At 43.7% G+C, this 21,736-nt stretch overlaps 9 protein-coding genes across 10 annotated transcripts; 3 read left to right on the top strand and 6 right to left on the bottom strand.

Annotated features, from left to right (window-relative positions):
- Positions 1-61: 61 nt before the first annotated feature.
- On the bottom strand, positions 62-2,336 carry LOC120452574 (delta-1-pyrroline-5-carboxylate dehydrogenase, mitochondrial). Its single transcript, XM_039636857.2, has 3 exons — positions 2,196-2,336; positions 1,388-1,968; positions 62-1,330 (listed from the first exon to the last, which is right to left on the bottom strand). Exons 1-3 carry the CDS (start codon positions 2,273-2,275, stop codon positions 132-134), a joined length of 1,860 nt encoding a protein of 619 aa, XP_039492791.1. The 5' UTR covers positions 2,276-2,336; the 3' UTR covers positions 62-131.
- Positions 2,333-2,920, top strand: LOC120452576 (uncharacterized protein C15orf61 homolog). The gene is made up of 2 exons (XM_039636859.2): positions 2,333-2,534; positions 2,692-2,920. The coding sequence occupies exons 1-2, from the start codon at positions 2,333-2,335 to the stop codon at positions 2,820-2,822; spliced, it is 333 nt and encodes a 110-aa protein (XP_039492793.1). The 3' UTR covers positions 2,823-2,920.
- Positions 2,891-5,254, bottom strand: LOC120452575 (lysosomal acid phosphatase). Its single transcript, XM_039636858.1, has 7 exons — positions 4,925-5,254; positions 4,752-4,847; positions 4,265-4,393; positions 4,051-4,164; positions 3,841-3,978; positions 3,358-3,762; positions 2,891-3,295 (listed from the first exon to the last, which is right to left on the bottom strand). The coding sequence occupies exons 1-7, from the start codon at positions 5,063-5,065 to the stop codon at positions 3,131-3,133; spliced, it is 1,188 nt and encodes a 395-aa protein (XP_039492792.1). The 5' UTR covers positions 5,066-5,254; the 3' UTR covers positions 2,891-3,130.
- Positions 5,255-5,624: 370 nt separating this feature from the next.
- LOC120453025 lies at positions 5,625-6,434 on the bottom strand. The gene has a single exon (XM_039637544.2). It carries the CDS (start codon positions 6,418-6,420, stop codon positions 5,761-5,763), a length of 660 nt encoding a protein of 219 aa, XP_039493478.1. The 5' UTR covers positions 6,421-6,434; the 3' UTR covers positions 5,625-5,760.
- Positions 6,435-6,958: 524 nt separating this feature from the next.
- LOC120453024 lies at positions 6,959-10,096 on the bottom strand. 2 transcript variants are annotated; one of them, XM_039637542.2, is made up of 5 exons: positions 9,727-10,096; positions 8,542-8,714; positions 8,078-8,193; positions 7,808-8,021; positions 6,959-7,743 (listed from the first exon to the last, which is right to left on the bottom strand). In XM_039637542.2, exons 2-5 carry the CDS (start codon positions 8,651-8,653, stop codon positions 7,100-7,102), a joined length of 1,086 nt encoding a protein of 361 aa, XP_039493476.1. In that variant the 5' UTR covers positions 8,654-8,714; positions 9,727-10,096; the 3' UTR covers positions 6,959-7,099. The 2 variants fall into 2 exon arrangements, with proteins under 2 accessions (XP_039493476.1, XP_039493477.1); XM_039637543.2 differs by lacking the exon at positions 9,727-10,096 and having other exon boundaries at positions 8,542-9,394.
- A 1,137-nt stretch (positions 10,097-11,233) lies between these two features.
- On the top strand, positions 11,234-12,083 carry LOC120452961. Its single transcript, XM_039637451.2, has 3 exons — positions 11,234-11,588; positions 11,643-11,765; positions 11,824-12,083. Exons 1-3 carry the CDS (start codon positions 11,293-11,295, stop codon positions 12,014-12,016), a joined length of 612 nt encoding a protein of 203 aa, XP_039493385.1. The 5' UTR covers positions 11,234-11,292; the 3' UTR covers positions 12,017-12,083.
- LOC120452962 (protein chibby homolog 1) lies at positions 12,059-12,791 on the bottom strand. The gene is made up of 2 exons (XM_039637452.2): positions 12,610-12,791; positions 12,059-12,468 (listed from the first exon to the last, which is right to left on the bottom strand). Exons 1-2 carry the CDS (start codon positions 12,670-12,672, stop codon positions 12,133-12,135), a joined length of 399 nt encoding a protein of 132 aa, XP_039493386.1. The 5' UTR covers positions 12,673-12,791; the 3' UTR covers positions 12,059-12,132.
- Positions 12,792-12,888: 97 nt separating this feature from the next.
- On the top strand, positions 12,889-14,690 carry LOC120452959 (paramyosin). Its single transcript, XM_039637449.1, has 5 exons — positions 12,889-13,016; positions 13,094-13,430; positions 13,589-14,086; positions 14,143-14,342; positions 14,402-14,690. Exons 1-5 carry the CDS (start codon positions 12,982-12,984, stop codon positions 14,604-14,606), a joined length of 1,275 nt encoding a protein of 424 aa, XP_039493383.1. The 5' UTR covers positions 12,889-12,981; the 3' UTR covers positions 14,607-14,690.
- Positions 14,620-15,669, bottom strand: LOC120452960 (vacuolar-sorting protein SNF8). Its single transcript, XM_039637450.2, has 3 exons — positions 15,098-15,669; positions 14,898-15,044; positions 14,620-14,835 (listed from the first exon to the last, which is right to left on the bottom strand). The coding sequence occupies exons 1-3, from the start codon at positions 15,565-15,567 to the stop codon at positions 14,688-14,690; spliced, it is 765 nt and encodes a 254-aa protein (XP_039493384.1). The 5' UTR covers positions 15,568-15,669; the 3' UTR covers positions 14,620-14,687.
- Positions 15,670-21,736: the final 6,067 nt, after the last annotated feature.

Raw genomic sequence — 21,736 nt, 5'->3', positions numbered from 1 at the left:
ACCATAAGTGAAATAGTATTTAATATTTATGTACCCTTTGAGCCAAATAATCAAGACCCTATTTTTTACCATTCGCTATTTTCATATTTATTGCCACAGAAATTTTGATGAAACAAAGGTCCCAGATTTTCCTATACCACCTTAGTGTCTGCATTCTTGAAGTCCCCATAGAAGGATTCATCCTGCGAGAGCACATCACTTGCTTCGTTCTTCACATGTACAATGCCGTGCTCCTGATCGTCGATTTGCATATAAGGATAATAGATGTTCCTGTGCGGCTTGTAGGACTCTTTGATCACCTGTGGCGATGTCCATCGCAGCAGGGAGTGGGGACTGCCCAACTTATCACTGGTGCCGGTCATGTGACCCGCTCCAAAAGGCTGCTGACCCACCATCAAGCCGGTGGACTTGTCATTTACGTTCAAGTTGCCCACATTGACTCTGAAGGCATCGTATGCTTGCTCGATAAAGCTCTGATCCTGGGCAAATACCGAACAAGTCAGTCCATGATTGATCTGTGCCACCTTATCCATTGTCTCCTTGAGCTTATGATCCGGATAGACGTAGACACCGAGTATGGGTGCGAGCAGCTCCTCGCGACATATGATATTGTCCAGATCCTTGACCAGCACCACCGTTGGATCTACGTAGTAACCACGTCGCTTGTCGCAGCTTCCTCCAACGAGGACCTGGCAACTGGGACTCTGGTCGATGTACCTCAGCCACATGTAGATGCGATCGTAGGCCCGTCGGTTGATCACCGCCGAGCAGAAGCTATCGCAGTACGTGGCATGTTGTCGCACGACCAGTGATGCAGTGATCCCCAGCAGAGGCTCACGTATGTGATTCTGCCACAGGGACTCCGGGACATACAGCATCGAACAGGAGGAGCACTTCTGGCCGGCGTACTCAAAGGCAGCTCTTATCGTGCAGGCCACCGCCGTTTCCGGTTCAGCCGAGGAGTGCACGAAGTGGAAGTTCTTGCCACCTCCCTCGCCCACCAAACGGGGATAGTTGTGGTAGAAGTTGATATTCTGGGCGACCAGTTGCCAGAGCACCTTGAGCACCGTTGAGGTGCCAGTGAAGTTAATGCCCGCCAATTTCGGATGTTGCGTAACTACGGATGCAAACGTTGTCTCCTCGGCGGGCACAAAGTTCACCACACCATCGGGCACTCCAGCCTCCCGCAGTGCCTTGAACACGAAATAGTTGGACAGGATGGCCGAGTCGGAGGGCTTCCATAGCACCGAGTTGCCCATCAAGGCGGGAGTATACGCCAGATTGGCGGCGATGCCCGTAAAGTTGAACGGACTGATGGCAGCCACAAATCCTGGACATAAAAAGGTTTAAGTGTATAGAAATCTATATGTATTGCATGGATACCCACCTGAAAGTCCTCTCAAGCGCATGGAGTTCCTGCATTTGCTTTGGGTGTCTCTAGTGGGTTCGTAGTTGGCCAGCTCACGCAGGAAAACGGGATTAATGCGCATAAAGTCCACCAGCTCGGCCACATCCATCTCCGCCTGGCGCAGCGTTTTCCCCTGGCCCAACATCGTGGCCGCAATGATATTGTAGCGATATCTACCGGCTATCAGCATCGCAGCCCGCTCCCAAATGTCAATTCGATCACTTAGACGAACCTTGTCCCACTTCACCTGCGCCTCCACACTCTTCTCGATGGCCATTTGGATGAGCACGCGGTGGGCGTGGCCGTAGTGGGCGATGGGCTGTTGGATGTCGTAGGGCAGCACCTGCTGGAAGTCCTCCTTGGCCTGGAACTCCTGGCCGTTAATGACAATGGGAACATGCTCCACTCTGTTGAGGACGCCCAGAAGGGCGGTTTCCAGTTCGGTGCGTTCCTTTGAACCCTCATCATACTGAAGCAGCTTCTCGTTGGCCACCGCCTCATCCAGCGTAAAGTGCTCCGATAGCTCGGGTCTCTTGCTGGTACTTCTAACCGACACGAGGCTGGATTTAAAGTTGGAGAATATGCGTTTAAAAAATAAGTTCAAATTACGCGCAGCTATCGATTTATCGCTGCTGCTTTCGATGTGATAACAATCGAGCATTATCGATAGCAGAACAGCTGTAGATTCGATAAGAGCGCAAAAATAATAACAAAACCCACGAAAACCAATTGTTATTATTTTTTGTGATGCAATAGTGTCGATATTTGGATACAAAATGCAACTTACCCGCCTTTTACTGAAGCCTCGAGCCTCGGAAGTATTGAGCGCATATTTGAAACAATGCCATGAGCCACCTTGGACATCATATTTCGTGAAGGTAGGACTCTCTTAACCCTTAACCCTTAACGGATCTAACGAGGATTATGCTCCAAGTGCAGTTCCACGACGTGGCCAACGATCAGAGGGGAATGTCGCACTTTAATTGGACCCTGGATAGTGGAACCAACTACCACATTCTGCGCACCGCCTGTTATCCCTATATGAAGTACCACTGTAGCAAGCGGGAGGTGCAGGATCTTTGGCTGGAGGACAAGTTCTTTCGCTTCCTCAAGGTGATCAATTTGGGTAAGTCCAGCCACCGGATTATGCTACATAAGACTGCGGTAACTCGCAAAGGTGATATGCCCTGTAATGAATCCGAAAATTCATATTGGAATGTCCCCTTTCAAGTTTAAGCCAACTTCTAAAAGAGTCAACATTCATATCCTTAAATTCCACACAGGCTTACCAATGCTCTTCTATGGACTGGCTGCCATCCGTCTAATAAGTCACACGGAGATCGTTCATGTCAGCGAGACGGTTAAAGTTCCCATATACTTTCTATATGCCGAGGACAAGGGCTCAAGCTTTTGAAGTGATTTTGAAACAGCCAAATGTGAAATGTAAGCAAAAGGCTTCTGATCCAAGTAAATAATGTTTAGTACAAGTAAATAAAAGACTTCTCATCCATATATGTATTTGTCTTTTTGAGATAACTACACTTTACATTACTTCTGCACTTTGTGTGGCTACTTGACTTAGTGTTATGTTACAGCTATTAATTGAAACCAATTATTTAAAGTTACCCAAAACAACATCCGACTGTTTCTTGGAAATGGCCAGACACTTAAACAGAACAACACTCCTTCAACAAACAGGTACGATTAACACTGGAAGACATCTTATGTTTTGCAATCGGTCGGATGATTCTCACAGGTCTCATCATAGTTGTCCAGGAGCAGGGCCTTCACAGAGGCCTCGAACTGGGTCAGTGAGCAGGGTGCATCGCAATTGGGAATGGTCAGCTCCTTGGGGAATTTGTCTTCGCTGTTGTAATAGTAAACCAACTGCAACAAAGCATCCAAGCTGGTAAGAATCCAATAGTCAATAGTACCACACTATTACTAACCTTCACTTCAAAGTCTCCGTCACTGAAAGACTTGCTGTGATGAAGCTCGAACGCCAGTGCCGATGCATATTCCGGAAGCTTGGTAGTCTGATCCAGTATACCCAAGGAATTCATCACATTAACCAGAGTCACATCATGCCCGGAGTACAGGAATATTTTGCGATCGGGATTGAGATTCCTCTTGCGCTTATTCTGCATTTTGATGAGTATTTCCGTTAGGAAGGCTCCACCTTTAATCCGCTTCATCAGATTTGTTTCGGTGAAGAGCATATAGCTGCGCTCAGCTAATGGCCTAATCTCCTCGGGGTATATATTCTCAGTCCAGTCGGGCAGCACCAGACCAGCCTCCTCTTCGGTTTTAAGTGTGCCATAAAGTAGCTCCACATCCAGTACATTTGAAATGTTCTAAAGGATGATTTGTATGCAGTTAGAAATGAAAGAGATATGTAATAATGGAATTAACAACCAATATGGGTCTCCCACCTTGCCTGTGTTCTTGGTCAGCAGCTTGTACAGCTCCAGGTTGTCCTCGTTCAGTTTCTGGAGCTCAGGAGGCGGCGATTTGTATAGCTTCTGCAGAATGTGGTCGTACTTCAAACACGGTTTCTTTTGCGCCAATAGCTAATGGAGGAGATGTAATAGCATTAGGTTGATGACTTGCACTATGGATTATGGATATACGTCTGCACTCACGATATCTTCATTGCGAGATAGCGTATTGACGGCCACCGGCTGCCAGGGAATGGGCAGCACATTCTTGTTCTCCAGCGGCGGCATCATGCCCGCCAAGACGCTCTGGGCGCTCATCTAAAAGATAACACACGGCCAACTGATTAGGGCACCTCCATCTCGGGGCAGATAGCAAAAGAGGATTATAGAGGTTTTCTTATCGCAACGATTCACGCACCACACACCGCTCCGCCGCCGAGCTGAGGACATGCACCTGCTGCTGGGTGTACAGGCTGTTCGGTGGCAGCAGCCGGTAGTAGCGCATGCGCAGATTCCTGCCCAGGTTGTACGCCTGCAGGCTGCCCTTCTGTCCAGTCACCATGTGGATTCAGATTTGTTAAGTATAAATATATTTATCAAAATATGTTTTAAATTATATTTTCATATGTCAGCATATATCAGTTTTATACATATATGTATCTATAAAGATTGCAATCAATATCTATAAAGATAACTCAAATAAGTTTGTAGTCATAGATAAACTTAAATAAACTTATTTACATGACCAGCGTTGAATAAATACTTTTTAAAGTGTAAAAATTCGTACGATAAAATGTGTTAACTGGCAAGTAAATACAGATCGCTATAGTCTACTTCCTCGACTAACAGATACCCCTTAAAAGGATTTTTGACAATATATGTACATATGTATATGGAATACCAACCGGCGTGAGGGCTCCCATTCCGCCCTGCCAGTCGTGGGCTGCGTGCGGATCCAGCGGATAGAAGCCACTGGGATTCTTGGCCCCATGTCGGAACAGCTGGTGGGGATAAACAATAAACACAGTGCTCAGTTGGCGTTGCATGCAGCTTAATGACCGAGGTAGCAGCAGCTTACTATGGATATCATGCGTAGATTCCGCAGACCCTGCTCGTCGTTGCTGTCGCCGAACACAAAGTATGCCATCATGACGAAACAGAGGGCACTTCCCAGGGCGATCACCGATATTTTGGTGCCGCGTCGCGATTTGCAGTCCATTATTATAGAAAGGGGGGACTCTATGCTCAACTGCTGCAGTTGATCGAGAAAATATATTTCAGATTTGCAGCCTAAAAATAGTTTTTTGTTTATTTTATAGCGAGTGTTTTCGATTTCGATGACGGGCGTCTGCGAAACAAATAATAAACAAATACAAGTCACGTCCGATGGCCACAAAAGCCGTATAACAACTGAGCGGCTGTCGATGGAGCACTGCCCCACCACAACCAGAAAGAGAGGGGACGATAGGCACGAGAGAGAGAGGGCAATACAAAACAGAAAGAGTGAGCTAGAGACAAACGGAGAGACTGGGAGACAAGTTTGCCATGTGATTTTGAGAGCAGTCTTTGAACATGTGCGAATAATTAAATTAGTCGCTCATTGGCAGTGCAAATTGGGTCTCGACTATGTGCTACTGTGTACTATATGGGGCTCTGCCAATTTGCACTCATGTGAAGAAACATTTGAAAAGAAAGCACCATTGTTCAAGTTAATTGACATGTTCTTTATATGTGCTTTCCAACAGGGAGATCCTAATTATTAATGTATAACAACGAAGTATGTATAAAATATATATATTTTGATCACTATAAAATGCAACGATAAATCAAATTGGCTAACGTTTCTGAAAATATATATAGGTCTACAGTCGAACTTCAACGCTGAACTGAAACTTTTCGAATACGCAGAGATATCTATTTTCTGGATTTGGTGGGTGGCAGTGGCTCGTCATCATCCTCGGATGGTTCGCTGGTGGGTTCCTCAACCACGTAACCCTGCTCGGCTGTATAGATGCGCTTTTTCGGCACTTTCCTCCTTCGCTTCCTGGGAACCGATTCGGATTTAACATATTCCCCCGATTCTGACTGCTCGCTGATCTCCACGGATGAGCAACTACTCGATGTACGCTGCGAATCACCGGATTCATCAGCTCCGCCGGACTCCGAATGTGAATGATTGAAGCATAGATGAAGCTCGGGAATCTCGTAGCCGTATCCCTCATCATCGGTGAGTTCATTCTCCATTTGAACATATTGTGTACGTTGCTCATGGAAACATGAATGGGTTTCGATGGTCGTACAGATCAGACCAGTTTCAGCATTCTCGCTGGTTGGCAGAGCCAAGTGCGTTTGCATATCCGACAGGTAATTGATCACGCCCATTGGCCCTGCTACATAGGCGGCGTTTCCATCGGGAAAGGACCAAGTGGATGAGGCACTGGTCAGTAGTGGGTCCATCATATTGTAGGAACGGTTTGCACTCGCAGCACATTGGATCACCGGATAGTCATAGGTCCCCGGCATAAAGTACTCGTAGTATCCCAAAGTGCTGCGGTGTCGCCTCGATCCAGACATTTTGACCAGTTTGTCTTTATATATTCCGATTTCTTCCCGATCTTATGAATAATGCTCGTTGGAGAAGTCCTCGACAGGTGCCAGTTGATTGACAATGGTCAGTCTCATTCGCAGAAAATAGATGCGAACACTCAATTGCCGCATGAAGTGGAACTGCAGGCAAACTTCGAGGATCATCAGTTTTGGGTGAATCGAGTGACAGTTCTTTACAGGATTAGGCAGTGCCAGTTCTCTAGAGGATTAGGCACGCTGCTGCAAGCAGATGCGGTAATGACGATGGCGGCGTTGTCCTAGTGAGGACTTTGTCTGCCGGAAACTGAAGACGTAACAAATTTGGAATTTCATTCGACGAGAATTTTGAAATTTGCTTAAATAGCTTGCCTTAGTTACATTCGAACACTACCATCACAGACAACCAAGTGGCGCAAAACAATGTGTTTTCTAGATGTTTAAAATAATTCCTATTGATGTAGGCATCTCAGTTGACTTGATTTGCTTCTATGTTTACTTAAAACCTTATAATTTATTTCATCTCAGTTGACTTGCTTAGCTTCTATGTTTATTTAAAACCTTATATTTATTTGCAGATTGTACGTCTACTTTTCTTAACTTTAAAGACAGTCTTTATTACATCATTATAGTAAGCGTAGTGCAGCTTTAAAAATGTTCGATACCCATGCTAGTTGCCGCCGAGGACACATCTTTCCGTGTCCAGATCCTCGTCCGAATCTATCCGCTGGCAATCGCCATGGCCCACAGAGCAGCGTTTATACAACAGGTAACTGAACCACACGATCAGTGGCAGTAGAGCCAATCCCAGCGGCATCAGGAAGAGCAGCAGGAACTCCCGTCGATCGCTAGTCGGTACGCCCTCATCCGTACCATCGTAGTCCGCCCAGTACTCCCTCTCCTGATCCGGATACTCCTCGTCGGGCAGCACGTCCAGAAAGGCTTCCCGGATCTTATGGCCTCGATAGCTGATGGCCACGCAGGCGTAGTGTCCGGCATCCCCCAATCGCACTCCGTCCAGTATCAGTTTGCTGAGATATATCTGTGGTGCCATCAGTTTTTCGGCATCGGTGGACAGTAGTTCATATGTGCGACCATTGTAGCGCACAATATGGGTGCTGAAATTGGAGGTTGTGGGTGCCAAGGAGGCTTCTCCAGCTGACTGAGTTGCCACATAGGTCTGCCGGCGAAACCACTTGATGGTGGGATGCTCCTCGCTGTGAACCCGGCACTGGAACACCACCCTGCTGCCCACCAATGTGGTCTTGTTGTTGGGATACGAGTCCACAAACTCAGGGGCAGCCAACGAGGTGTCTACAAAGAGAGTTCATAAGTAAGCTTCTATATGGTATAGATGTTTTATGATGGAAATGCATACTCTTAACATCCAGCTGATAGGTGCGAACCAGTTGAACGTCCACAGCTTGAGCCTTGTCCCAGATGTGCGGATTAATGCTGCACTTGTAGAGCCCCGAGTACCGCTCCGTCACATTCCGGAGCCACAGTTCCGGACGACACAGACTCGGCTCACAAGGCAGTGCAGTCCATTCCTCCATAGATCCTAGTTGATGACAATTGTTTTCGCTGCATTGCTGCAATAAGTGAATCCTTATCAATAAGGTACTAACCAATATAGTAAAAGCAGTACCTTAAAGTACCAATGTATCTTGATGTTATCCAGCATACTCTCATCCACCAGACCTTTGAGATTGCACTGCAGCCTGACATCGAATCCGGCTCTCTGCTGAATTAACTCGGTGTTCTCTGCACCGGCAAAAAAATAGGAAAAGAGATATAACAAAAATTTCGAACCATTCAATCAAGGCAATGGCATTGTTTACTATTTTCTGTGTCAATGATAGCCAAATTGACAGTATCTTATCAAGCGCCGTGCTACCCGAAATGGCGATTAACCTTCTGAATGTTTTGACGAATGAACGTGCAAATGTGTAGTTACAAAAAGCACTTTCAAATGTGTAGTTACAAAAAGCACTTTCAAATGTGTAGTTACAAAAAGCACTTCCAAATGAAAATCTCCATGTACTTCGATTTATTTATAATCGAGTCTTGAATGATCCTTGTAGTTTAATCCAAATTGGTTTACCAACTCACCTGTGTAGTCGACAAAGAAGCCGTGCGATTGCTGAAAGCCGCAGAGACAAATGAGAATAAATAGCCAGATGCGGCCAGACCACAGATCACAAATCATCGTATCCATTTCCATTTCCACTTAACATATCCGCGACATTGTCTTCCAACTTTGCTATCGCCGAGTAAAAAGGAACCTGTCGAACACTTTGATTAGTTACTATATTTTAGGGGCACACACAATGGTTCTGGTTTCGCATTTATTTATTTGAATTCCATTGGCTGGCCGGCCATTCTCGTTTATTTCCCAAATGATCGATTTTCATTTAATTTCTTAGCAAACAAACGAGGCTCTCCACAGTTTCTATTTATTTATTTGGTCTACGCGGTTGCATTGCCACTGCTTCGAGCACATTTTTCACACATTTTATTGTGCGCTGTCGGCGGCAATGAGTGTAAAAATCCACTTTTGTTTATTTACTTGGCCATTCGAAGCGAACGGGTGCTCTACATTGGCTTACAGACACAAACACTGGGCCACAAAATCCTTGGTGCTGCTCATATATATATAAATTATCAGAATTTCGCTTCCCATTTATTAATAAATAGTGAGTGCCATTTATGCAACAATAAATCATTGCCGCAGCGATAATGCTCGTTTATCAATTGATTGGCGGCTACCACAGAACTTTCGGGGCCACTCGATAGTTTGAGAAGCGCGTAGAAGGGCTCTAACTGCACAAAACACGAATCTATGAGATGCGAAAAACTATCTGTTGTTCGAAGACATTTAGGATCTACTTTGAGGTTAATAAACATAAACATTAATTTTTGAATACTGCTTGATTGAGCGAAATATAGAAAGGCATAATAGTAAATTTTATTAAATCATTATATTCTTTCAATATTCTGTTGGCGTTCTATGGTAAATGTATCTTCTTTAGGTGGAATGTCACAAAGCAATCATTTCTCGACCACAAAACACGAAGCTCATAAAACACTTTTAATACCAGGGACGTTTGTTTATGCATTTCGTTTTCCAAGATCTGCGATCTCAACCCATTGTGATGGAGATTTATCTGTGTTGCCCCACTTGATTGGCATCGACTCAATTGATTTATACGATATCATTTATTAGGTGAAAAGTTGATTGTTTAATAGACAATTTGTTTACCGATCGCGCTGTGGAATCAAAATAGGAGCACTCACACTCACTCACAGTGTCCAAGACCAGATGGACAACTGACACGAAGGCTTCATAATCGCCTGGTTTCCGCTGATACGGCGTATTAGTTTTTCCACTAGTTGAAACTCCGGGTGTGGGTCTGCTTCTCCGGTTACTTAAATGCCACACACACACACACACACAATTTGTCGATGGTCACTGAAATTTCACAAATTTCGCGAATTTCGCAAAAAATTCAAGATTTTCCGCGTCTGGAGATCCAATGGCTTCGGTTTTCCAACCGACAATTGGCTATTGTGCTCCGTAAATATTGTAGCCACATCGATCTTGCGATCGTTTTCTTCCGTATGCGTTCCGTTCGCGGGGCTGGCTATCAACAAACTACTGTAATACACGATTCGAACAAGTGTTACCCCTCGGTGGCGACGGCAGCGGCCACCGTGGGCAGTGCACTGCAAGAAAATTCAACGAGTTACAGAATTTTAAAAAAATTATTAGTCTAAATTTGATGCCAAAGATAAAAAACTGCACATATGTGTTAGGTAAATGTTGGTAAATAAAAACTGCATATATCAATCCGTATTTATGGTATTATACCTCTAATTTCTTCGTGTGTACTTTTGCTCTAGGTGCTGGCATTGCTGGGAACAACAAAATAAATGTGTTTTATAAGCAGTTTTGCTTATCGCATATCAATATCGGTGCGTAAATATACAGTAGTCGATGGAGTGGCCCGATAGGAGCCCAGCCAGACACCTATGTACATATCCACTGATGGCACCCGCACCCGCACCCGCACCCACTTCCACATCAAACTTCCAGCGCAGATTAGAGAGCTGGGCTGCTCAGCTTTATCGGGTATCGGGGCAATCCGAACACTTTTCTAAACCATAGATGGCAGATATCATGTAAATTCGTACTGCTATTTATACAGCTCTTGTGGGCTTGGTTTTCGGTGATAAGCCATTGGGTATTCTCACCCAACGAACCTAACGATTGCCGTGGCTTATCGGTTGGTGGTCGTCGTCGTCGTTTGATAAAGTGGCCCATAAATGGAGCAGAAGCCACCGGCGGCAGCTCGACGCCGGAACTCTGCGATACCAATTATGGCGTCTATAGATTGCTACCAATGGCGACAACAATGCCACCAATTTGACCAGCTCCACCAATGCTTCCAAATGCTCAAAATGCTCCAAATGCTTCAAATGCTCAAAATGCTCAAAATGCTCGAAATACTCGCAATGCGCAACAAATCCAAATTAATACCCAATGGGCCGGTCAACAAAAGCCCCCCAGCCAGAAATAATGATAACTCCCCGATGGGCATGTGAAACTGATTAATGTGGCATTATAAATAAATCTCAAGTATGTGTTTGGGTCTTCATCGAAATTGGTTAACTTTGGGTAAAATGATATTTATGGTATTTACGATAAATAAACAATTCGCTTATTATTCGATCCGATTTCAGTTCGGCTTTTCAAAGAGTCTGAGAAATGCATGAAAACAAGATCCCTTTGCTTTAAGTTTCCCATTTAAGTCAATATAAATTCATCGAGTTATTGGTTATAAAGCCAAGAATCAGGACAATATGGATTTGCTGAATAAAGCTAAAAAGTTGCAGTATGATACCATAAATTTGAACATTATACAAGATGATTATGCCCTAAGAATGGATCGATTCAAAAGCGAAATTGAGCGAAATGCAAATTCTACCTATTTCATGCAGGATACCTGTCAGCTCTATCAAATTAAGAAATCTAAATCAGATCCTAAGATTGAAAACACTGAGAAATACGAGGAAGATTCTGAGATGGATAAGAAACTTGAGGAGAAGATGGATTGCTCCGTTGATGATTCAAATCAGAATAAACCTCGAGTTCTGCTGTAAGGCCACTAACTGCATAAGTGTCTATAATTAAGAATGTTTTTTTTAAGCAGAAAAAAGGATCGCCTGAAGCTGAAATACATGGAAGCTCTGAAGCTGGATGAAAACCTTGAGGCCCGAGTGAAACACTCTGCCATGGAACCCAATCCCCATCTGGAGGAACAACAAACCGAACTGTGAGACCATCATAATCATCTATGATAACCTTTCTTCAACTTTAAGCAAACTTTGTAGAAGAAAACTGCACAAGGATCAAGTAGAAATGCATAAGGGTGTGCAGGAAGAAATAATGGTTTGCTTCAAGAGGGACATGGATGAGCTAATGCAGCAGTATGAAGACGAGTGCTCACGACTCAGAAAGGTCCATTCTGGGTGGATGAATCAGGGGAAAGGCCCCAGCGAAAGGTCCAACACTCATCAGCCTTAGCAACGCTCAAGAATTTTTAAGATTTTAGCATTTTATTAGTCAAATAAAAACGTGCTTATGAAGCGTTTCCGGTTACGACTTTTTTAGATTACAAATGTATTTTGTAATAGTTCCCATTACTTTTCCTTTGGCTTCAGCTCACTTAGCTCCGTCGCATGCTCGGCCAGCAGATCCAGCATCACCTCGATCTTCAGATTGCACATGTTGTTCTCCTCCTCGAGGGCACGAAACTTCTTGTTCAGCCGCAGCATGTCATCCACGTCTCCCTTTCGCGACGCATGCATCCAGATGCCGTCCGCAAAGCGCAGCTCCTTGCTGCCCAGTGTCAGGGATATGTGACGATAGTCATCCAGATCCTCGGTGGCCACCGGATGTCCGATGTTGCAACGTCCCTGGCGCACTGGAATCGGCTTCGCCTCGAACTTCTTGTTGAACAGCGGCATGGCACGTGACTAAAACAGAAAGTTGACCATATTTCGATTATCCTGTTCCCCATTTGTTTGGCCCGTTTGTTGCCCAGGACAACGGACACTTGTCGGGGGGTCAGCAGGACTCGTGCCAGGTTTTTTATTATTTTTTAATGCCATATGTACCTGCTTGAAGGGTGGCAGGCTGTCACAGATCGACGACGGACAGCAAAAGGCTGCCAGTGGCATAGAATCGGTGAAACACAGCGATTTACTAGGGATACAATTAGATCCGTAAAGCAAAGTTTTTTAAACACGGTTTTTAAGTTGATTAGAATTGGAGAAAGTTTAGAGACAAAGCTTGCTAGATTGCAGAATCAATTCAAACATTAAAATGTGCGATTCACTATTCAAAGCTTATAAAGCAACAATAAACTGAATATTTATAAATAATAATAAATAATATTAAAAATTATAGTAATAATGAAAGTATGTATGTAAAGCAAGCCACAGAAGCTCTGGGATTAAAATGTGATTCCAAGCAGCAACTCTAGTAACATGACACAACAGGAAAACAAGCAAGCCATTCTCAGGTAGGAAGGCAAAAACATATATATTTGTTAACTATAGCCAGTCATCGGCAATCAAATCCACCAATCCCATCCAGCAGCACTGTGCAGGACATGGCTGAAGGAGTGGAGCGTCTGGTGCGGGAACAGGCCCACCTGAAGGTCCATCTCAACGGTGTGCTGGACGAGAACCGTCGGCTGGACACCGAGTTGGCCAAGTGCAAGAGCATCCTAGCGCGCGGCGATTATCAGGAGCTCAAGCATCGCCTTCTACTGAGCAACAATGCCCTGGACGCGGCCAGGAAGCAGGTGGAGGAGCTCATCAAGGAGCGGAACAGTCTGCAATGCATGCATGACTGCTCCAAGCAGACCATTGAAACCATGGAACTGGATCTGAAGAACTATCGCGTCCAGTTGGAACTGTCTGGCGATGACCAGGTACTATCACCATTCATACATCGCCTTCTAGTGAGCAGAATAATAATAGCATTATTAAGAGTTTATAGTAAGCTTTGACAAAAGCGTATGTTCCAGAGACCAGAGACTAGCGGAAAAATCCTAAAATAATCTTAAACGTTTTCGGAACTCTCTTTTAGGTCATCCAGCGGTACTCGAAGGTCGTCAAAATGCTGGAGGCGAAGGTGGTGGACCAGCAGAAGGAGATACGCACGCAGGCGGAGACCATTAAGGCACTCCACGATCACAAACAGCACAACGGTGAGCAACTGCAGCAGCTGCATGCCCAGCTCAGGGATAGCGAGCAGAGTCAATCCAAGGTGTCCATACTGCAGAAGCAGCTCAAGGAGTACGAGCTATCGCTGAGTCACACTCACAAATTGCTGGTGGAGAGCACCAGACGGGAAACGGATGCCATGCGCAAAGTCGAGGAGGCCATCATACTCAGCGAAGAGGCAACCAAGGAGAAAGCGGAGGCCGCAAAGCTGGCCGAGGCCTACAAGGAGGAATTCACCCAGCTGGCCAATAATATCGGCACCATCATGGATGAGGCATCCACACGGGTGGACGTTGAGGTGGGGCAGCTAAAGAATATGCTCAAGCAGAAGGACACTTTGATTATCACCATCAAGGAGAAGGTACAATTCTATAATCTTTCTATAATGATTATCACTTATGGTTACATTAATTTTAGCTGAAAAAAATGTCTGGCGATCATAAGTCGGTGGTTCACATGCTGGAGACCCGGAACAATCGCCTGGAGCAAAAGTACAAGGAGGTGCTGAAGCAGAACGACAAGCTGGAGGTCGAGTTGGAGGTAACCTGCCGGCGACTTGGCGAGCTGGAGCGATCCCTTAGCGAAGTGCACGGCGAAGATGCTCAAGATGCCAGGATGTGAGTATACAATATGGAATTACTAAGTGTACATTCGAATATAAATGATTGCCATTTAGGAAACGGCACTATGAGTCGCAAATGGAGCGTTGCCTGATGGAGCACAAGAAGATGAAGACCAAGTACCGCGAGGGCATGGAGGACATCACGCAGCGCTTCGAGTCGGAAATTTACAAGTTAATGGAGGAGAACTCCGTGCTGCTGGCGGAAAACGAACTGCTCAAGAGCGGGGCCGCAGGTGACAGCTCCAGGCAGCCTTCCTAGAACTTGCCGCTGATTTTACGGTTGTACAAAGATATATTTTATGATTACTATTGTACATATTAAATAACTGTTACGAGATCACTATGTGGCGGCTGTTGTCTGTGCACTGCGACCGGGAAACAAACTGGGAAACCAATAGGCTGGCTCATCGCCCGCCTGCTTGTCAATCCAGCAGAGACCTTCGCCGAGCACCTTGTCCAATGACTGTTGAGCACGGTAGTCGGTCCAGCTAATAATGGATAATGCAGAAATCAAGTGGCTATTCAGTTCAGTGTGTAAATGAGCGCTTACCCCAAATCCTCGATCAACTGACTCTGCGTAACGCAGCCTTGTTCGGTATTGGATGCGGCATTCAGTATGTTGGTCTCCTCCATGCTCAGCTCGCCGGGAATGGACTGCACTATGTACTTTCCCTTGCCCAGTTTGTGCACCACAAAGCTGCAAATGAGTAACCTATGAACTTGAATGCAAGTCGTTGTAATGACCATTACCCGTTGCCAAAAATGCTCAGTTTCTTGGCGGCCATTAGGATGTCCTCCTTGGTGATCTCCTGGTGCACCGAACTCTGACCCCTGGCGGCGATCAGCCGTCGTCGCAGATCGTCCAGCTCCATGAGTCCACCTGTCTTGTGATTGGCAGCCAGGCACACCTCCACCACCTGAACGCCCAGTTCGTAGTAGAAATCGCCCATGCCCAACACGCTCCAGAATCCTTTCCCGGTGGCCAGCGGATCCACGCCGATGGCGGCGCACATTTCCTGAAACTGTTTGCGAAATTGCGAGTTCTTGCGAATGTCCTCCTTGTGTTTCATTGCAAATTCCTCGAGTTTCACGCGAAAAACCTCCATTTGCTTGGTCATTTGTTCGAGTTGGTTTTCCTGCAGGTCGGTCCCCTTGTCCTTGTACTTTTCTGCGGCCAGTTTCTGCTGCTGTATGGCTCCCAAGCCCACACGTCGTCGCATTTCGGTGGCTAAAGTTTATTTGTTTAATACAAATTAGCTAAATTTACGCGAGTAGAATTAATCACAACAAACAGCAAACAGCTGTTTTCCTTACGTAGTGCGTTAGTGCGTAACGTTGCGGTTGGTTACGTGACGTACAGAGCGTGTGCTGTTGTGCCAGACGGGTGCTGTTAGGCGCAATGTTAACTATTTGAATTTCGTGGACGAATGAAATTTATGTATAAAATATAAAATGTAATAAACATTCACAAGTCTGTATATTTACAATAAACTAATTGCTTTAAGTACTGATTAACATATCTACTTTAAAACTAAGTAACAGTTATTGTAGTTGTAGTTGTAGTTGTAAAAGGATTTACATTAAAATAAATATATTTTGGCGCAATGTTACCTATTTGAATTTCGTGAAGGGATAAAATTTATGTATAAAATATTAAATTGAATAATAATTCACAAGTCTGTCTATTTATGATAAACTAAATGCTTTAAGTACTGATAAAGATATCTACTTTTAAATTAAATAACATTTAATGTACTTTTTGTTTTTGTCATTTGGTATTTACTAAGGATTACGTTTAAATAAATGAATTTAAGTTGTTTAAATGGCAATATTTCAATAGTCGATATCCGACCGAGCACTCATATAAAATGCATTTGTCACAAGGTCCGCTCAATTAGTGTTTAATGGACCCACCGCCCCCATAGTTCAATCAGCGATCCCATCGAATTCGGGGTTAAAATAAAAAAAAGAGGAAAAATACTCGCAATATGACGAGAAAGCATGAAACACGAGGGTTTCATCGATGAGCCCGCATCATTATGATTGGAAAACGTCATCGGATCAGCTGCTAATATGCGCCATGAAAGTCACTCATGTTTATAATGCCAGCGGATATCGAACCCGCTGATTAAATATCCCATCTCTCTCTCCATCCTATCCGTGAATCATTCAAAATGCGAATTCAGACAATTTCGTCAGAGCTACAAACATATGTATCTACATACATAATTTCATCAGAGCTACAAACATATCTGTGCTGATTAATTATGCGAGTGGAGCGAATTGGAAACGGACTTCCAGTCTTCCAGTCCGGCTCATTAATAAGCCTCCGATTTGTTTGGGACTCCGTTTGCGTGGCAATGGGGCACTTAGCACCACTTAACGGTAGGAGAATCGCCCGATTAGCGAGGGATCCACTTGGCCACCAATCCCCAGAGCCACAAACAGATACCCATCCCATACCCAGCGGCACTCGACACCATTACGCCCAGTAGTCCACTGGTTGCTCCACTCGAATGGTTCCCGCAGATCATCCCGTGATTTTACACCTTAAATTAAATTTTAGCCTAAGTCATAACCTTCTTACTCCATCATAAATGGATTCATTTTCAGAAAAGCCTTTAAGTTACATATTCATAAACTTATATGAAATGATTTTGGTTTTTGATGACCTGAATAGTTGTTACTATGCATAAATATTTTACTTTTGAAATGTACATATCTTTTTCAGCATTTTTATTTGCAGTGCCTTGGCGTTTATTTCCACACAAATTGATATTCACAAATATTCATATTCATATGCGTGTGGCCACATGTCCAGTAATTAGGGCAAACATCGAACTCGGGGGATACAACTCAATGGATTGCATAATGGCTTTGTTAATTGAAAAATCTTGCCATGCCTATTAATAAACTGCGGCCAATCTAAAAGCGAGAGAATGTAACGCGATATTACACAGGGGATTGCCTTATATGCACTTCCTTTGACAAAAGACTAATAGTTATAATAAATATATAAAACAACTGACAATGGAAGTAATATATAATAAATATATAAAACAACTGACAATGGAAGTAATATATAATAAATATATAAAACAACTGGCAATAGTAGTCAATGACATGTAATAATAATTATAAACATATATATCATCAATGTACTTTAATAAAAAATATAAACATATATATCATCAATGTACTTAAATAGTAAATATAAACATATGTATACTTTTTTGGATTTTACACTGTCTAAACAAACTAATTGTAAACTAGTGACACATTGCAGATAGAAATCAGAATGACAGAACAATGCCTTGATTGCTTGCTATTTCGAGTTTATCTAAAAGTTAACCAAGACCAGTTATATATGTAATATATTTATGGGAAAATATAATATATATATTTTATAAATATAAAATATAAATACAAACTTCCACTCCTCGCTCACTTTATTCTGGATGCCAGTGCCCTACGTGCATTTCCTCCTCCATCTGTTGGCATTTGCTGGATGCGCAATTATTTGGACAGGAAGCCAGTCGACGAGATCGCTGGCGCAGATGAAAATGCACGGATACAGATACAGCTACAGATACACGGCCACGGATAGGGATGCGGATACGGGTGTGGTAAATATTTATTTGTGTTTCACCGTAGTTGCGGCCCGACTTGGAAATGCAAACGGAGGCAGGGCAAATAAAAGGCGCAGGCGCGCACAAAAATTAATGGAAATGCAGGAGGAAAAGCGAACTGAAATAGCACCAGATAAAAATAAACAAAATGCCGCTGACAGACAAAGGGCCAAGATACAAGATACAAGGCACGAGCGAACGAGTAAATGAGTAAATGCGCGAACGAGGGAGTCTAACTCCAATGACACACAGAGAAACTACTACCACTTAGACACAAGAAATAGTCGAGTTTTCAATAAGAATGAGTATGAGATTACACACTTTTAAATTTCTAATAAACAAAATATATTTTGGTAATATTAAAAAAGGCAGGTATGCATTACAACAGGCCAGTTTTGATTGTAATAAAATGAAATTCTCGCGTGTATGTGGGTGATGCAATGCGGGATGTTTGACAGTCGAGGGCGAAATATTTGGGCAGCTGACAAGCACACAAACACAAACTGCGGTGGACCATCGCATGTAATCAGCCTTAAACGCATTAAACGCGAACTGCAATGTGCCAGAAATAGTTTCGACCAGATGCCGTCAGCTTAGCATACACTCGTATGCCGAGGGGATTCAGAGATGCAGATACAAATACAGATATAGCTACAGATGTGGAGATACAGATACGGAGATACATCAACATCAGGCATTACGACAGGCGAAGCAAAACGGCTGCCTTTCGAACTGACCAGCTCATTTGATTTTCCATGCGCCGCAGATCGCATTACACATTAATAGAGTCCATTCACATTCACATTCACATTCACATTCATATTCACATTCACATTCACATTTCAGTCGCCTGCCCCCCATCGAAGTGCATATGAAATGAAGCCACAGATGAACCACCAACCACCGGACCAAGCTGAAGCAAAAGAACCGAACAAGAAAAAGCCGGTCGGGGTCACCACTCATAATTCATCCAAAAACACTCGACGAGTCGGGTGGAAAATGGAAAAACGGAAAAACGGGAAAACTTTCGTCTGGCAACAGCAGCTCTTTTGTTCGCGGCGACTGGCAAAGTAATAATAAAAAATTCAAAATGAAATGGAAGGAAATCTTAGACAATGCCTACAAGACGAGGGCAATAAAAACTGGATAAAAATGGTGGGAAATTAGGGAAAATCTGTGATAGTGCTTTGCGTTCGTTATATAAAACCAGTTGGAAAGTTGCTCGCCGCAGCGATCAATTATTATGCTGGCGGGTCTCAGTTGCTCGCTATTGTTTGTGCATTTTCCAAGTGAATGCACAGCGAAATAAAGTTTTCTCCATTTAATTTAATTGCATAATAACAGGGTAAATTTATGTGTGATTTAGCCAGCTAAAACTTGATACTCAGCCATCATTCATTGCGGTTTTCATAGTCAAACTTTGGTTTATGCTACTAGAACACCTGATAACTTTTCGTGGGAAGTATCATTTTGCATCATAAGCCCCCCAATTTTTCTCTGTGTAACCCCCTCTATTTTATTTTATTGGTGGCAGCGGCAATTGTCGCTAGTTTTCGCATTGCCAACCAGTTTGGTTGGGTGCGAAAAGTAACGGCCCGCGATGGCGAACACACCCAGGCAAATAAGAACACTCAAGTGGGTCAGTTGGGAGCTGAGAGCTGAGAGCTGGCCAACTTACAACATTGGCGTGTTGCATGCAACAGCAATAGCAACAGCAACAGCAGTTAAAGCAACCAGGCATAGCCAAAAGTGACCCAACGATTTGATTTATGCCCACGACCCACTCTCCGTAAGCGATTTACACATGCGATTTGTCTTGGGTTTCCTTTCCCCGTGAATTATGATCTCGGTCAGTGGGCATTAGCATTGGTCAAGGCATTAGCTTTCCCGTTGCCCAAAGTCACACGATCGCCGTGACAGCTGGGCGAAAGCGAAGGAAAACCCAAGAACCCGAGATCTGTGTAGCCTCTATTACTTCTGCGGGGTTATCTATTATACAACTGGACACTCGACAGCCCGAAATCGGAGGCTCGTGAGATTTATGGGGCAGCAGACAAAAAATAATCACATAAACAGAACTCAAACTGGAACCATTCTGTCCGTCTGCTGGTCGCAATTAAGCGCCCCAGAGTCACGTAGAGTAATTGTGGTGCATTTCGGGTTGCAGGAGGGGCAAGTTGTCCGTCCGCAAGTTGTCCGTCCGCAAGCAGGAGAGATAAATGAGGCAAATTAGCACTCAGCGACCCGGTCAGCGAAGAGAACATGTTGCAGGAGTGTGGGTCAGGGCAAAGGGCAAGCTATTCACAAGGCACTGGCTGTAAGTCATAAGCGAAGAATCTGAATCATGTCGCAGCATATACATCATACGAGTGAATATAAAAAAAATCCCACTAGAAAGTATGAATCATATGAATATGCTATTACAACAAATAATATTAAAATATTACTATATACAAATTTACAAGTATACAAATATACCACTTAATCAGAATATATCTAACTATTTTAGGTGCCGTATATACATATATCAACTTGGAAATATATCAGAAATATATAAAATATATCTGCTCATCAAACTCCTACCCCTTTGCTTTCAAAAAATCTTCGATTGCACTGCGTTTGTTGATCCGTACAAACGTAAAATCAAAACAAACCCTTCTTTCTAAAAACTTTCTTTCTTTCTTTCTTTCTTTTGAAGCCGCAGTGAATGCAGCACAATTACAATCGCGAACAATGGGAGCAATCAAGAGCTGTCCTTAATTACAAACCTCGGTGTAATTCTATCTCTCGAGTGTCCAATTGATACGCATTTATCGCCCCTCGGAAAGTTCCTGATTTGCGACCAAGTTCCCTGCATAAAACCGCATGCCTCAACCCTTTTTCCCTCCGTTTCATTTAATGTTTTGTTTTGGGCAAGGCCATAATAAAAACCAAGAGAAAAATAAAAAAAAGTAAAATAAAACTTTAAAAAAAAGGAGGAATGAAACCCTAAGCGGACAACGACAATTCCTGGACTGTCTATGCTTTTTGGGGAGCAGATGTTACTTTTGGCGGCTCAAAACGAGAATTCTTTGAGCCAGCCTCGTCTCCACTCCACCGATTCCCCGATTCTCCCGATTCTCCGATTCTCCCGGCTGCTGCTCAACAAAAAAAAAAAAAAAAAAGAAAACCAGAAAACCGAAAATAAGACGGTGGACGGGTCGGGAGAAAGGAAAAAGCAAAGCACTTGTTCCAGCTTGAGCAGCTCAACGAGATATTCGTACGCGTGTGAGGATGTGGCAGTACACTGCGAGAAACGAACAGCTGCATTTGGGTTTAAGCTATACTCAATAATAATTAGGAAGTATTTACTACAGTCTAGCCTTATTCAGAACAGTACAGTTAAGATTTGCTTAAAGATAAATTCTTAAACTACTTTTTGAGTAAGTGTTTGGCTTGGTTTATTCAGCCTTAATATTATTGGTTTTTAATAAACAGATGTTTTTCTTATATTACCGCAATTTCGTTCAGTGCACATGGGGATGTATTTCATGTGCGGAAACGGGAAGAGAGAATGCGCTATATGGAGCAGGCGGTGCGGAGGAGGGAGAGAGGTAGATTGCACCGGGCTGTGTCAGATTCAGGTTTTGGTTTTTGGCGCAAAAAATATGTGTGCTCAAAATTACCAGCAGCAGGTATTCGCACTCGTATTCGTATTCGAATTCGCATCCGTGTGGCTCCGTTGATGAGGGCAGCCGCATCCACATAGCCACATAGCCAC

The sequence above is a fragment of the Drosophila santomea genome, chromosome 3R, assembly GCF_016746245.2.
Source record: "Drosophila santomea strain STO CAGO 1482 chromosome 3R, Prin_Dsan_1.1, whole genome shotgun sequence".
Classification (NCBI taxonomy): Eukaryota; Metazoa; Arthropoda; class Insecta; order Diptera; family Drosophilidae; genus Drosophila; species Drosophila santomea.
The sequence above is the reverse complement of the archived record's forward strand: the minus strand, read 5'-3'. Positions and strand labels throughout refer to the sequence as shown.

What these genes read in the sequence shown, in the direction of transcription:
- LOC120453024 (XM_039637542.2), bottom strand. Translation starts at nt 8,653, where the DNA reads ATGGAAATGGATACGATGATTTGTGATCTGTGGTCTGGCCGCATCTGG. An exon ending in CTTCTTTGTCGACTACACAG is followed by an intron (nt 8,194 to 8,541) that starts GTGAGTTGGTAA and finishes TTGCCGGTGCAG; the next exon opens with AGAACACCGAGTTAATTCAG. An exon ending in CTATCAGCTGGATGTTAAGA is followed by an intron (nt 7,744 to 7,807) that starts GTATGCATTTCC and finishes CTCTCTTTGTAG; the next exon opens with ACACCTCGTTGGCTGCCCCT.
- LOC120452962 (XM_039637452.2), bottom strand. Translation starts at nt 12,672, where the DNA reads ATGCCACTGGCAGCCTTTTGCTGTCCGTCGTCGATCTGTGACAGCCTG. An exon ending in GCCTGCCACCCTTCAAGCAG is followed by an intron (nt 12,469 to 12,609) that starts GTACATATGGCA and finishes TTTCTGTTTTAG; the next exon opens with TCACGTGCCATGCCGCTGTT.
- LOC120452575 (XM_039636858.1), bottom strand. Translation starts at nt 5,065, where the DNA reads ATGGACTGCAAATCGCGACGCGGCACCAAAATATCGGTGATCGCCCTG. An exon ending in TGACCAAGAACACAGGCAAG is followed by an intron (nt 3,763 to 3,840) that starts GTGGGAGACCCA and finishes ATCATCCTTTAG; the next exon opens with AACATTTCAAATGTACTGGA. An exon ending in ACGGAGACTTTGAAGTGAAG is followed by an intron (nt 3,296 to 3,357) that starts GTTAGTAATAGT and finishes GCTTTGTTGCAG; the next exon opens with TTGGTTTACTATTACAACAG.
- LOC120452959 (XM_039637449.1), top strand. Translation starts at nt 12,982, where the DNA reads ATGACACAACAGGAAAACAAGCAAGCCATTCTCAG. An exon ending in AACAAGCAAGCCATTCTCAG is followed by an intron (nt 13,017 to 13,093) that starts GTAGGAAGGCAA and finishes CCCATCCAGCAG; the next exon opens with CACTGTGCAGGACATGGCTG. An exon ending in TTATCACCATCAAGGAGAAG is followed by an intron (nt 14,087 to 14,142) that starts GTACAATTCTAT and finishes CATTAATTTTAG; the next exon opens with CTGAAAAAAATGTCTGGCGA.
- LOC120452960 (XM_039637450.2), bottom strand. Translation starts at nt 15,567, where the DNA reads ATGCGACGACGTGTGGGCTTGGGAGCCATACAGCAGCAGAAACTGGCC. An exon ending in CTGAGCATTTTTGGCAACGG is followed by an intron (nt 15,045 to 15,097) that starts GTAATGGTCATT and finishes ACTCATTTGCAG; the next exon opens with CTTTGTGGTGCACAAACTGG. An exon ending in CAGTTGATCGAGGATTTGGG is followed by an intron (nt 14,836 to 14,897) that starts GTAAGCGCTCAT and finishes ATCCATTATTAG; the next exon opens with CTGGACCGACTACCGTGCTC.
- LOC120452576 (XM_039636859.2), top strand. Translation starts at nt 2,333, where the DNA reads ATGCTCCAAGTGCAGTTCCACGACGTGGCCAACGATCAGAGGGGAATG. An exon ending in CCTCAAGGTGATCAATTTGG is followed by an intron (nt 2,535 to 2,691) that starts GTAAGTCCAGCC and finishes AATTCCACACAG; the next exon opens with GCTTACCAATGCTCTTCTAT.
- LOC120452961 (XM_039637451.2), top strand. Translation starts at nt 11,293, where the DNA reads ATGGATTTGCTGAATAAAGCTAAAAAGTTGCAGTATGATACCATAAAT. An exon ending in AATAAACCTCGAGTTCTGCT is followed by an intron (nt 11,589 to 11,642) that starts GTAAGGCCACTA and finishes TTTTTTAAGCAG; the next exon opens with AAAAAAGGATCGCCTGAAGC. An exon ending in GAGGAACAACAAACCGAACT is followed by an intron (nt 11,766 to 11,823) that starts GTGAGACCATCA and finishes CAAACTTTGTAG; the next exon opens with AAGAAAACTGCACAAGGATC.
- LOC120453025 (XM_039637544.2), bottom strand. Translation starts at nt 6,420, where the DNA reads ATGTCTGGATCGAGGCGACACCGCAGCACTTTGGGATACTACGAGTAC.
- LOC120452574 (XM_039636857.2), bottom strand. Translation starts at nt 2,275, where the DNA reads ATGATGTCCAAGGTGGCTCATGGCATTGTTTCAAATATGCGCTCAATA. An exon ending in GAGGCTTCAGTAAAAGGCGG is followed by an intron (nt 1,969 to 2,195) that starts GTAAGTTGCATT and finishes CTTTAAATCCAG; the next exon opens with CCTCGTGTCGGTTAGAAGTA. An exon ending in GCGCTTGAGAGGACTTTCAG is followed by an intron (nt 1,331 to 1,387) that starts GTGGGTATCCAT and finishes TTTTATGTCCAG; the next exon opens with GATTTGTGGCTGCCATCAGT.